The following is a 13,715-nucleotide window of genomic DNA, read 5'->3' as shown; positions in this document are numbered from 1 at the left end:
CTACGCATTTGTTTAGGAACTCCTAATTACTGGACATTGCCATATACATTTTGATAGTTTGAGGTTTACCTTGCACAGAAATAAAAGCAGAAGTATGTACTTTGAAGAAAAAAAATCAAAACATGGTGTTCGTTTCCGTCTTAATTAATCTCCCCATTTTGAAGTAGTGCCTCGCTCCTTAGCAAGATAATTTAGAACGTGAACTAGAACTCACTTTGTTTTTCATTGGCTCTCCCTTAATGCTTGCCGGAATACTGTGCTGCAGCTGATTTCCGAGACAATCAAGGCCGCACCGAATAAATCAAATGAGAAGCTTTTATTCGAAGCCAGGGGATCGTGAGTCGGCTAGGTCTCAGGTCTCCCGGTCCAGAGCACAGTTAACACTCAGCTTATACAGCATAAAACCACGTGCTGGGAGAGGTTGATCAATCACTGGCACAATCACTTAATCAAGGTGGGAAGGTTTGAGGGAATTGCTAATGCTTGCAGTCCTCAGGGAAGAGATGTTCTTAGCCATTGTTGATTTTAAAATTGGTCGCTGCGACGGGGAAGTCTGACTTCGTCAAGTGTACGCAAAAATTACAGAAGCCAAATTCAGCCGGTTAGTTATGAGCTACTAAGGTATTACAGGTGAAATCATTCTACTTGAGTAAATTAATGCACACACAAAAATGAAGTTAGATTCTGTTAGGGACTTACAGAGCTATCATTCACCTAGGGTAGTGGTTCTCAACTTGTGGTGGCAGCGACCCCTTTGGGGGTCGAGCGACTCTTTTCACAGGGGTCGCCTAAGACCGTAGGAAAAACATAGTTTCCAGGGTCTTGGGAACTGACACACGGCTCCTCCATCCGTCTGCAGGCGGTCCGCCCACGTGCAGACACGCCCACAGAAGAGTACCGGGCGTGAAGACCGTTACCCATCCATGCTTCAAGACAACATTTCGTTGATTTGTCATTAGAAATGAATATTCCACAGCATACAATTATATCTTGTTTTTGTGATGAATCACTAGGCTTTAGTGATGTTCAATGTGTAACAATGAAAATACATCCTGCCTATCAGATATTGACATGACGATTCCTAACAGCGATGAAGTAGCAACGAACATAATGTTATGGTTGGGGGTCACCACCACATGAGGAACGAAGGATCCTGGCATCAGGAAGGGTGAGAACCACTGGCCGAAAACCAGCTTGGGGGGCTCGAGTCTGGAGGGCTTTCCAGCCCCCGGCCCCGCCCCCGTGGAGGCGTGGCCAACCAGGTGAAAGCTCGACCACCACGAGAGCGCAGGCGCGAAGACGCTGTGACGTACGAGGGCGTGCGCTCTCGCCGGAGCCAACCGGAGGCCTCCCCGGCCCCGGCCGCGCCTCAGGCCCCGCCCCGGCCCCGCCCCCTCCAGCTTGGGGCTCTCGCAGACGCAGGCGCGACCCCGCAAGATGGCGGCCGCTAGAGCGGGCCGTCTGCGCCGGGCCGTGTCGCTCCTGCTGTTCCGGAGCGAACGCCTGCCCGCCCGGGAGCTGTCGGCCCCAGCTCGGTTCTATCACAAGAAGGTAAGGGCGAGCCTGGGGTCCGCAGGGGCGGCCGGGTGGACGAGGACCCCCGAGGGGACCCCCAGCTGTCCGGGCTCCGGTGAGGGACTGCGACCCGGGAACTGCCCCTCTTGTGACCTGCGCGGGGGCAGGGGGGGAGCGCCCAGCCCTGGATGGGGCAGCGACTGCCCCTGCCCACGTCGCCGCCTCCCTGACTCTCTCCGGCTCCGCAGCGCAGGTGCAAGTAACCGGCGCCGCGTGGGGCGCCCCCGCGACCCCGGGTGGTCCCGCCGCTGTTAGTGCGTCCCCGCCGAAAACTGCCCCCTGGGGACCCCTCAGAGTGCATGGTCTTGTCGGGAGACGCCAGCCGGACCCCACAGAGCCCGAGCTCTTTCAGCCCGGCAAAGTGAACTTGGACAAGGGACAACTTCCCCTCTCCCCCCCACCCCCCGTCATCCCCCGCTTGGAAGCTGGGGGTCGCTCCTAAAAGAGGGAATGCCCAAGAGTCGTCCGCACGGGGCCCGGCACTTGGGCCCAACCCTGAGGTCACTAGTGTGCTAGTGTCGTCGCTGGTGTGACAAAGCGATCTCAAGCCTCCCAGGGTCACTCACGACTCCCTTGTTTTTGCCTGGGGTGGCGGGTGCGGGGGGAGCATAATTTGCACCCTCCTGGAAGCCGACAGCCCGCTGAAGATGAGACTTCCGTTCGGGAGACCACTAAAGGTCGTTGGAAATCAGCTTAGGGGGCAGAAAGTCTAGGCAGGTCCCTCCCTGGGCTTGCCTTTGAAACCTCTGGTTTGCTACGCAGAGGGTGGGGGGAGGCGCCCAGATGAGCCCAGTGCCCGTGGGTAAACAACCCGCAGGGTGATTCCAGCCATCCGCTGAGGAGCCCTGGGGTGCTGCGGGCCCCGTGTTGGGCTGTGAGCTGCACGCAGGGCAAGCGGTTCAGACTCTCCTGCCTCTCCACGGAGAAAGAAAAGACCTTCAGCTACCGTCAAGAGAGACCGAGTCGGAAGTCCAGTGTGCCACTGTGGGGGCACGGAGTGGCATGGACTGGCAGCAGGTGTAGCAGCGCGTCTTCCTGTTTGCATGGAGGTTTGCAACGTTCTGGCTGCAGGACCTAGCCAGAGGCTGCAGCGCTGGATCACTGGCGCCCGGAAGGTTGTTGTTGACACTTCATACCGAGCGAACTTGGGCACGTGGCCTTCCGCCACTGGGGACACTGTTGAGCCAATGATATTTCAGGGCCGGTTTGTTTTCACGTGGTTGCTGTCGTTAGGTTCCATCCAGCGCACTGTGTGCAGCAGAACAAACCTACCGGGCCCTGTGCCCGTGCTCAGCATGGTACAGTTGGAGGCCAAGGCTGCAGCCACTGTGTCAGTCCATCTTGTTTAGCTGGAGCAGTGGTTCTCCACCTTCCTAATGCCGTGACCTTCTAATACAGCTCCTCATGTGGTGGTGACACCCCCCCCCCCCCAATCATAAAATTATTTTCGTTGCTACTTCTTAGCTGTCATTTTGCTACTCTTAGGAATCAGGCAACCCCACCCTTCCCACAGGGGTCAGACCCACAGGTTGAGCACCTGGGAACTAGTCTTTTTCACTGACACCCCCCCCCCACCAGCTTCACCAAGCATGGTGTCATGTGTGCTGTGGGCACATGCCAGCCCGTCAGTCCTTGTGTGAGAGGCACGCTGAGGCTTCTGGGAAGGCTCTCCAGAGCACTGAGGAACCGTCGTTCCCTCTTGAAGAGAGATTTCACCTGGCAGCAGCACTGCGGCTGTTTGAACCCAAATCTGCTGACTGACTGTGACTGCAGCCGCAGGGCACGAAGACCAGTACCTGGGACGTCTCCAGCGTCTTGGGTGGTGTCAGATGGTTGGAGAGGAGACACACACAGATGGCTTGGGGCTTCACGTCGCCCCTGACTATGGGAACCAGGCCTGGGAAGAGAGTGTGTGCCCATGAATTCTCTAGTCTCCTATTTGAGAAACCTGGGAGGCCAGGGTTCTGGGTGAAGGGCCTTCACACTTGTGAGTTAGGAGATGAGTCCAGTCACATTCTCGTCATTCCCCCATGCTAGTGCCCCCTCAGGTTCCCTGTACAAGCCCGTAGCTCGTTGCTATCTGTCTGACTGGCAGCTTGCTTAGCTACAGGAGCAGTCACATTGCAGTTGCTCTCTGCCCAGGGGACGGTCACGCCCCCTTACCTGCCCCCAGCACTGATGGTAGGTTACTCCTCCAATGAGCCCAGGGGGCCCTAAGGTTAAAGTATTGCCACTTTGTTACATATGTAGTTACCTGTAATTAAGGGGGCTTTCCTGCCCCAAGACTGGATCAGCTGGTGAAAGAATACACACACATACTGTCTCTCTCTGATGCCAGGTAGGAGGTGAGCATCCAAAAACTTTTGTCTGCCTTTAATGCCTTCCCTTACACCACTGCCCCTTAGGACCCACCCGGATGAGGACTGATCCCACGCCTGACCCCAGGGCAGTGGGCTGCCCTCCCAGCTGATTTCTCCTGATCCTCTCCTTTCAGGTTGTTGATCACTACGAGAACCCCAGAAACGTGGGGTCCTTGGACAAGACATCTAAAAATGTTGGAACTGGCTTGGTGGGCGCTCCAGCCTGTGGGGATGTCATGAAGCTGCAGGTACCCCTGGCGTCCTGGCTCCTTCGTGTTAAGAACAGCCACCTCTCTGACCCTGGTGCTGGAGCAGGCAGGTCTCGGTGCGTGAGACGAGAAGAGAGGGAGGAGGGCGGCGGGAGCCAGAGCCAGAGGAGCACCCTGATAACAGCCTGCCTGGCGAAGCGGGCCATTCAGGAAGCGTTCACAAACACAAGGTCTCCACCTGTACTCCCGTGGGATGGGAGGAAGCCGAGTGAAATAGGCAGAAGCCCAGCCCCCTTGCTGTCCTGCTCAGCTAGCCTGTCTGAAGCAGCAAGCTAGCCTCACCCATCTGTTCCCCAACCTCAGCTAACTAGAGTGGTGTAATCAAAGACAAACCGCATGGGTCTAGCTAGCATATCCCACTACTACACAGACAGGAAACCCTGTGCCGCCTGCCTGGAGGCCGCTTACCCAGCACCATCCCCGTCTCCTTTATCTCGGAGTGCACAGCTGGCACGCGGCTTCCGTGCTTATCTAGAGAAACAGACACCGGTCAGGAAGCACCCAGTCACCGTAGTGTGTGCCCCAGAAAAACGCTTGCACCAGAGTCCTCTGGAGCATGGGGCACCCAGGTTTCAAGAGGTCCAAGTTCAAATGCCCAGAACTGAAGTGTGGAAAGCATGTCCAAAGCTCTCCTGGGGGCCACAGGACACGCCCACAGTCTCTCCCACCGTCTCCTGAGCCCATCTTCCTGGGTTTAGAAGGAGAGTCACAGCCCCACCCTGTCTCCCAGATCCAGGTGGACGAGAAGGGAAAGATCGTGGACGCCAGGTTTAAGACGTTCGGCTGCGGGTCCGCAATCGCCTCCAGCTCGCTTGCCACCGAGTGGGTGAAGGGGAAAACGGTGAGATGGCTGCAGACCTGACAGCGTGAAGCCCTGTCTCCCGGCAGCTGCCTGCCGTCTGGGGCCAAGAAGTGACCAGAACTCTCAAAATGTTCCTCTAATTCCACCCCATCCCACCCCCATTTCTCTAACCCAGGTCCACACACACCCCCGTTTCTCTCACCCGGAGCCTGCTGATTCTCAAGTGTTTCTCAGACAGAAAGGGACCCTATCAGCTCAGGCAGCCACTTCGGCGGGCAGTGGGAGGCAGCGGGGCTCTCTGCTGCCTTTGGAGGAACGTCCTTGTCTCCTTGAGCTCCTGTGTGTGGCGAGTCACCCCTCTGTCCCCCATCTCTGCTGCTTCTGCATCCCTGTTCAATCTCCTCTCTGTCTCAGAGATTGGAGCCATGTCCTTGCTGATCCTGCCTCATTAGCCTAAAACAGCTAGCCCATGCCCCAAGGGGTTCCAACCCCAGGCCCAGGGGTTAGGCTTGGCACCACATATTGTGGGGAGGGGACGCACAATTCCACCCCGGACAGCCCTGGTTGCTCTCGTTGATCAAAGAGGAAAATGGGGCCCCGCTGCCTCACTGGGTTCGCAGGAGTAAGAAGGCCGGCCCTGCCCGCAGGTGGCAGAGGTCCACTTGGTTTCCCACAGGCCGAGGGGCAGGGGACTGATAGTCAACCGCTGTGTTTCAGGAAGGACTCCAGGGGCCTTAGAAAAACTCATCCAAGGAGAAGCCTGTGTTTTTCTACAGTGGGGTGAAAAATTAGGGACACAGCCAGGCGGTTGGGCACTAGCTACTCTGAGCGTGGTGCTGGGAAGGCCCAGACCATCTTTTCTGTTGCATTCTCTGCCAAAACCCCTGGGCTCTCCCCACCATCTAACTGCTGACGGAGAAGACCCCCCACCAAGCCCGGCGTAAAGCCGAACTTCCACGACCCCGACCATTGCCTTAAAGATCCTTTCAGGGGGCTGGGCACACACAAGAGCCCAGAGAAGGTCCCCCCACAACCAGCCTGACCCCACTCACCCTCCTCTGCCCTGCAGGTTGAAGAAGCCTTGACCATCAAAAACACCGACATCGCCAAGGAGCTGTGTCTGCCGCCTGTGAAGCTGCACTGCTCCAGTAAGGCTCTGCCCCTCTGGGGGCTCAGACACGCCCAATCCCCCTCACCCCCCGGCCTTGGGGCCAGGGATCTGGGCCAAAGGGGACAAGGGAGCCTTTTGGGTCATGAGTTCTGTTTCTGTGGCCCCTAGGGGGTAGGGGGCGCTGAGCCCAGGGGTTGTTTCTAGAGGCTGTCCCTCAGACTCCGCCCTCCGAGTCCCCACACAAGTCCCTCTCCTGCCCTCCCTCAGTGCTGGCCGAGGACGCCATCAAGGCCGCCCTGGCGGACTACAAGCTGAAACAAGGGCCCAAGCAAGGTCAAGCAGAGAAGTGAGCCCGGCCCCAGCGGCTGCCCCGAGCCCGCCTGCTGCCCCCGTCCATCTGCTGCATTCAAAGACCCTGCTCACGGGGCGCAAGGCCGAGTGAAATACACCTTTAATATTCCCGAATCCCTGGTTTCTCTCCGCCCCGTTCATCGCCTTAACCGAGCTCGACGTGTGATTGGCGTGGAGCGTGCACCGCAGTGCGCGTGCATCCAAGGTCCACTTGGACCAGTCTGTTTGTGGAAGGTGACCAGGAGAATGTCGTGAGTGTGATGATTGGATGGTGCTGGCGACTGTGCAGAAGACAGAGCTGCTGCTTCCTGCTGCATCAATAAAGGCCGGCACAATGGCATTTGTCCTGCTCAGCTTCTTCATTGCGACCCTTGCTTGCCTCTCGGGGCTGCCCCCACCTCTGCCACGTTGCCAAGTGCTGGAACACGGCGGCATCCCCAGACCTCTGGACCAAGCTAGGAGGGAGGTGGTTGCAGCCTTGGTATAAGCGTGTTATGAACAAGGCTGGCACACACACACACACAAAAAGCCTAGGTGATATAAGAAGGAGCCCCAGTGGCGTAGGGGGTTACACATTGGACTGAATCGAAAGGTTGGTGGTTCAAAACCACCAGCCTTTCTATGAGAAAAGGACATGGTTTTCAAGCCCTGAAAAGAGCTAGTCTCAGAAAACCCCAGAACCAGTTCTACCCTGTTATAGAGGTGAGAATCCACTCAATCATTACTAGGCAGTACCTGCAAGCTGTGGACCAAATAGGTAAGGCCTGGAGGGCAAACCCGGGTCCCAAGACTCACCTACAGCACTCCCTTTGAGCCCTTCCCCAGGTGGCTGTGCAAGGTGACAGATGAGTCAGGTGTTCACAGCTGTGAACTGCGCAAACAGTGGGCAGCTCCAAGCTGTCTAGCAGTTTTTCAAGTGGACAGCAGCTGGCTCAGGGGTGAGGCACAGACCCTCCCCACCCCTCCACTCCCCAGTGTGTGTGGGTGGACATTTTCAGAGCAAATTGGTTTTCCACTTTGTGTCAGTAATGTCTGTCCCCACAATCTGTCACCGCGCCCTTCCCACTTTGTCCCTGCACTTCCCAGTTCCCGCCCTCATCCTCTCCCTCCTCACCTTCTGAGCTGAAGTCCTGGACCAGGGTTGCCCTCTGGCTTGCAGAGGCTTGGTAGCCTCCCTGCTCGCACTGTCCACTCTCCAGGCCCGTGTGCTGTTGGGCTGAAGTATGGCCGAGCCATGGCTGTGGCTTCAGGTCCATGCTTTAAGGGCTTCTACGGGCCACACTCAGGCATTCCACTAGCCTTCACCTCATTCTTTGGTTTTGTTTTTCTAATTGGACAATTACATTAACATAATTCACATCCACAAGTCAATAGTTTTAAGACTTGTGCATTCATTACCACAATCGATTTTTTAAGTTCTCTTGTAATTATTATTAGCTCCCCCTTTTCTGTGGGATGCAAAAGGGTTTTTCCCCAGGTTGTCTTCCCCCAAATATATGCCAAACCTAGGCTGCTGCTTGCCTCACGTGGTAAAGGACTGTACACCTGGAGGTCAGTGCAGCAGCTTAGAGGTTAACCTCCCTGAGGGTCACCAGCCATGGAGAGCCATGAGGCTGTATAGTCGGCCGCGCCTCAGTGGGGCCCGCTCCCGTCTGATAAGGATGGCGTCTTGCCTCCCTGAAGGAGAGCCCAGAGACGAGGTCGAGCCCACTCCAGGGTGACCAAGGTTAGGCTGCCATCTTGACTCTAGGGTCCACCCATCTCGTCACATGTGTACCCCTCATCCCTTCCTATTGCGTGTCTACCCCTAGCTCATCCCTTTCCTGTGACGTGTATGCCTACTGTACAGCCCCTTCCTGTGATGTATGTGGTTACCTGTTAACGAGGGGGGGTGTTGTACACCCCTAAGGATATTTAGGCCTTAGAAATAAAGAGGCACCCTCCCTCCTCCTCCTCCTGCTCTCTGCAGACCTGGCTGCTGAGTTCATGGCCGTCCCAGAGGTGAGCGTGCTACCATGGAATGTGACTGACTCCTTTATTTCCTCTCCTCTCCTACCTCTCCTATCCTCTATGACTTTACTATCATCTTTGTATATTATAACCGTACAGTTGCGCCTATGGACCCGTGAGATTGTCAGAGGCTGGTCACTATGACGATTTACCCCAACCTCCCCTGCCGTCACACCAAGAAACAACTCCATTATTGTCTCCAGATTTACCTATCCTGGTAAAGAAAACCATGTCCCACCCCCAAGAAGGGTGGCATATCCCCAAAACAATAACAATGTAGAAAAACGTCTATCAAAAAAAAAAAAGGCAGAAAGTAATTGTAGTTACTTAATTTGATGTCAGCCTGAGAATATTAAGAGTGAAGGGTGGAATTTAGCCTCTCAGGTCGCAGCTTGATGACCTCATTTGGAGGTGCAACAGAGAGAAATAGATATATAGCTCACTGGAGGCTAAACACTCTGCTTCGTATTCTTGATGACAAGCCACATGGAGCTACACTGATGGAGCCAGAGCCCTGGAGCTGGAGGAGCCACATGGAGACCCACGGCAGCACTGAGATGCTTACACTGACACTGGATCCACAAGACTTTCTGCCCAGTGGCCTTTGATCTGTATTTGGTGTCATTGCATGTTTTTCATGAGTCCAAAGAGGAATTTGTAGACTGGTATCAGACATAAGGGCTAACATTAGATTTATGGACTTGATCTGGACTGGGCAGGGATGGTTTCTTAATGTACAATTGCTCTTTGAGATAAAGTTCTGTCTTATGCACCTGTGAGTGTCTCTGGATTTGTTTCCCTAGTTTGTCCGGACTAACACAATAATTAAAAACTAGAACCAACTTAAAAAGGGAGAACAAATGATAACGTGTTACGTTTTAAGCTAACTCCATCCGTGTTAATCCACTTCCCAGTGCACGCTGTCTGATAGCAAGGCTGTTCAAGGGTTATAGGGGATTTGCTGCAGCTTAATCCATGCGGGGACCCTGAAAATGGGCTTGGTGCTTTCACTGCCACCCACGGCCTTCTGCAAACCAGGTGCAGAGAATTTAACTTATAAGACCATTCCCTCCTCCAGTCTCGGCTTTTACAACCCTTGGACCACCCAGGTTGGTGTGCTTCCGTGCAGACTTAGCTGCCACCACACTTCGATGAAGACAAGCCTTGAAGGGACCATCTGATTTCTTCACCACCCTTTGCTATAGCACCCATATCTTCTGTGATCTCTGCCCCCAACCAACCACCATCAAATTGCTATCACCTCACGGCTGCCCAGCTCAGACAGAGTACCTTCCATTATGCTCCTGCAGCTGGAACATCTGTACAGAAGCAGCCTGCCTCTTCTTTCTCCCATGGAGCAGCTGGTGGATTCAAACTGCCAGCCTTTGGGGAAGAGGCCACTGCTTAACCCACAGAGCCTTCAGGGCCCCTCCCTCTCAGGGATCTGCCCGTGGTGAGCACCTTTGAGGGCAGTCAGCAGTGGGTGCTGGGCACCATCTAGTGCTTCCGGTCTCCGGGCCATCATCTCTCCTGCCCACATCTGCCCCCACTATTGGGGAACAAAGCATACCATTCTGATGAACCCACAGCCGTGCACCCTCCGACTTCCCTTAACAGAATATCCTCCTTACTGAGCGAGTGAAACACCAACGAACTGTCGCAAATCTTGCTCAACTCGTTTCAAAGTAAGGCGCTTTCTCCCCGATGGTGGTTATTCAGCCTTAAGACCATTCCCTCCTCCAGTCTTGGATTTTACCATCTATAAACCTTGGGTCACACTGGTTGGCTGCCTCCCCACTGAAGTATAATGCTGTTGTAAGAAAAGAAAGGAAAACAGGAAGAAAGCTGTTCTGGGCTTCAAAGGCTGTTCCCTGCCCAGCCTGCGGAGAAGACCACAAAGCAGAGCCTTGAAGAGACTAGAATTGGAGGCGCTGGGTGGAGAACTGCAACCCACCCTAGGGCCCTTTCTACTCTCTAATTCCTGGTCCCTCCAGCCTGAGCGACTCTTTCCCGTCTTCAGTGCCAGGGCCAACACTGCCATTCCCTACCACTCTTCTTTGTGATTTCTCAAACAAGACGTTTTTGTTTCATGTCAGCCGAGAGCCGAAATAGACGCCAGCACATCAGAAGCTATTCTGAAACGACCTCATGAAAATGTCCGGAAGAGCCGGAACCTCAAAGCCCAGTCATGCGGTTAGAAGAATCAGAAATGATTGAAACACAGCTTTGTCTCCAGTTTTACATGAGAGGCACCGTGATGCCAGGGACCTCCGTTCAAACCCGCCTGGCATTCTGCAGGAAGACGGTGAGGCCATCCGCTCCTGGGATAATCTGCAGCCTCAGAAACTCTGTCGAGGGTTGGAATCAGCCCTGGTAACATGAGGCTCTTTGGCGAGAAAGATGAATTCCCAAAAAGCTTTACAGCCTCAGGAACCCAAGGGGACAACTCTACTCTGTCCTAGAGGGTGGCAATGAGTCAGAGTCAGAGGACTGGGCGGTGCTTATTTCTGGGGTGCGCTTTTGGTCTATGAGTCACAAGAGACTTGGTGGCAGTGGCTGGGTTGGCGTCCCTGACAAACGCCCCTTCCACCACACGAGGGCACCACACGGCCTCCGGGTGGCTTTGTGTCTTCTGCGGGCTCAGGCGGGTCTTGGGCGTCAGAAATGACAGAGGTCAGGGAGTGAGAAGTGGTCAGTCAGCTGTCCCTTTGGAAATTTGCACGTACACATGATGGTCTAGGGGGCATTTGGCATGTGCTAGAGCCCAGGTGACAGCCTGTTAGTTCTCCTTACAGCCCCTCAAGGTGGTCCCAGAGACCAGCTGACTTCCTCCCGCCTCTGCGGCCAGCCCCGGTGACCTCCAGAGCCCTGTACTTGCCATACTTTTTTTCCTCTACAAAGAGACAGGCCTTGTCCCCATGGGTCAGCAGCTGCCCTAGACCCGAAGAGCTCGCACACACCAAAAGCCATGGTACCTGTTTCTTCCATCCAGTTCCCATTTGTGACACAGTACGGCAGCCTCTGGATGTTTCCAGGTTCTCATCTCTGGGAAAGCCAGGGCCAGGCCTTCTTTCCGCAGTGCCCCAGGGTACGCTCCAAGCCCCAACCTTTAGATGCGTTGCTGAGCATGAGCAGGGGCCTTGAGCTGGCACAGACTCAGCCTAACTCACTCAGGGGGCCTCAAATCGGCGCTCCTCATCCTGGCAGGCGCCCCCGGGGTACTGATAGCGGAGAATCCGATTGGGGAAGCACTGTGTACACAGGAAGTGCCCTGTGTGTGAGGACATCTGCGCAGGTTATTAGATGAAGTGGCAGGGTCCTGTCCCCTCACTCAGGTCTACCTCCCAGAGTCAAAATGCCCCCTGTGGGTTTCCGAGACTGTAAATCCTAATAGGAGTGGAAAGCCGCCTCTTTCTCTCGAGGAGCCGCTGGTGGTTTCAAACTGCTGACCTCCTGATGCACAGCCCAACCCACTAGGGCTCCCTCAGTCCTGTCCTAGAAGATATTAGGCACTCCCTCCCTTACTGCCCCAGGGCCTCAGCCTAGCCTTAGTCGAAGTCCAGTCCCCATCCCCTCTCCAGCCCCCCACTCCCACCCCAGCATCTCTTAGATCGCCCTCCTGCAGTCTAGTCTCCCTGCTCTGGCCCATGTGGCCACCACAGGGGTCCTCCTGGTGCCACCCGCTTCAAGGTTCCCTACTGCCTGCAGAGTTCAGGACAAGCGTCCCACCAACAGCAAGTCCACTGCTTTGCCTCCAGGTCTTTGCTCCTGATGCTCCCACTGGGAAGGGTCTCACCTCCCTTCTGACGTGAACCCTCACTTGGCTGGGGGTCTGGGACAAGCATCACCTCCTCTGGGAAGCCTTCCCAGATTGACCCAGGCTGAGTTTGGGCCCTCCTCCCCCAACGTTCTCTGTACCTCTGCCTCACGTGAGAGCACTTCAATGGCAATCTGATCCTCCCTGCTCTTTCTGCACGGCTCCTTTATTGGGATTATAATTTAGACCAATGCCTTTCGTGTCGAAGGGGTCCCAGAGACACCATGTTTTTAAAAAATCATTCTTTTTGAGAATGATGATGGCAACAAATGCACCAATGTGCTTGACACATGGATGGATGGATGGATGGATGGATGGATGGATGGATGGATTGTGATAAGAGTCGTATGAGCCCCCCATAAAATGCTTATTATTTTTTAAATCGAAAAGGACTGCAAAGGAATGGAGCAGAATGCACTTCCCTGCCACTCCCTAGAGCCTTTGTGCCCGGCTCGGGTGTGGCCTTTCTGAGGTTTGAGAGGCACCTGCTGGCAGGCGGATGGGCTTAAGTCAGCCCTCCCCACCTTTTCTTTCCTTTTCGTGAAAATGGTAACACACCTGGAACAGTCTGCCTCTTCCGGTTTTCCTCAGACTCCGTTTCCGCAGGACCCCGGCTTGTCCTTATCAACAACAGCACAGTACCCCGTGTATGCTGGTCCTTCATGGGTTAAACTAGTGGATGGTTAGGGAGGTGGTATTCAGGACAGAGGCTTATTATGGGACCCAATATTTGACACCGTTTTAGGCACTTCGTAAAGCTGCCTGCACAACTAGTGAGAGGATGGATGGAGAATAAGCAGGTGACTGATGCATGGGTGGATGAGTGAATGGAGGGATGGAGATAGATGGACAAATGGGTGAATGAGGGCATGGATGGATGGATGGATGGATGGATGGATGGATGGATGGATGGATGGATAAGTAGATGGATGAGTGTGGGAGTGAATAAATAATTGGGTAAGTGGGTGGGTGGGTGGATGGGTGGGTGGACGACCATGGGTAGGTGGATGACCAAGTGGGTAGGTGGGTGGATGATTGGGTGGGTGGGTGAGTGGGTGGGGGGGGATGATTGGGTGAGTGGGTGGGAGGATAGGTAGGTAGATGGATGGGTGAATAGGTGGCTAGATGGATGGGTGAGTGAATGGATGGGTGGGTGGATGGATGGATGGATGGATGGATGGATGGATGGATGAATAGGTGGCTAGATGGATGGGTGGGTTGATGGATGGGTGGATGACTGGGTGGGTGGATAGGTGGGTAGATAGATGGGTGAGTGAATGGATGGGTGGATGGATGGGTGGATGGATAGGTGGGTAGATGGATGGGTGGGTGGGTGACAGAGTGGATGAGCTCACAACCAGGTAGCAAGATAGATGGTGGACAGGGGGTGGCTGGGTGGCCGGATATCAGTTCTTACCAC

The 13,715-nt window shown here is 54.8% G+C and overlaps 1 protein-coding gene across 1 annotated transcript; it reads left to right on the top strand.

Moving 5' to 3' along the window:
* Positions 1 to 1,399: 1,399 nt before the first annotated feature.
* ISCU (iron-sulfur cluster assembly enzyme) lies at positions 1,400 to 6,808 on the top strand. Its single transcript, XM_075534252.1, has 5 exons — positions 1,400 to 1,551; positions 4,070 to 4,183; positions 4,935 to 5,045; positions 6,076 to 6,154; positions 6,385 to 6,808. The coding sequence occupies exons 1-5, from the start codon at positions 1,438 to 1,440 to the stop codon at positions 6,465 to 6,467; spliced, it is 501 nt and encodes a 166-aa protein (XP_075390367.1). The 5' UTR covers positions 1,400 to 1,437; the 3' UTR covers positions 6,468 to 6,808.
* The last annotated feature ends 6,907 nt before the right edge of the window (positions 6,809 to 13,715 follow it).

Source organism: Tenrec ecaudatus, chromosome 16 (assembly GCF_050624435.1).
Source record: "Tenrec ecaudatus isolate mTenEca1 chromosome 16, mTenEca1.hap1, whole genome shotgun sequence".
In the NCBI taxonomy this organism is placed as follows: Eukaryota; Metazoa; Chordata; class Mammalia; order Afrosoricida; family Tenrecidae; genus Tenrec; species Tenrec ecaudatus.
The sequence above is the reverse complement of the archived record's forward strand: the minus strand, read 5'-3'. Positions and strand labels throughout refer to the sequence as shown.

Bases quoted from the DNA above. Each gene is read 5' to 3' on its own strand.
- ISCU (XM_075534252.1), top strand. From the start codon at position 1,438: ATGGCGGCCGCTAGAGCGGGCCGTCTGCGCCGGGCCGTGTCGCTCCTG. The intron at 1,552-4,069 runs GTAAGGGCGAGC...CTCTCCTTTCAG, and splicing joins CTCGGTTCTATCACAAGAAG to GTTGTTGATCACTACGAGAA. The intron at 4,184-4,934 runs GTACCCCTGGCG...CCTGTCTCCCAG, and splicing joins GGGATGTCATGAAGCTGCAG to ATCCAGGTGGACGAGAAGGG.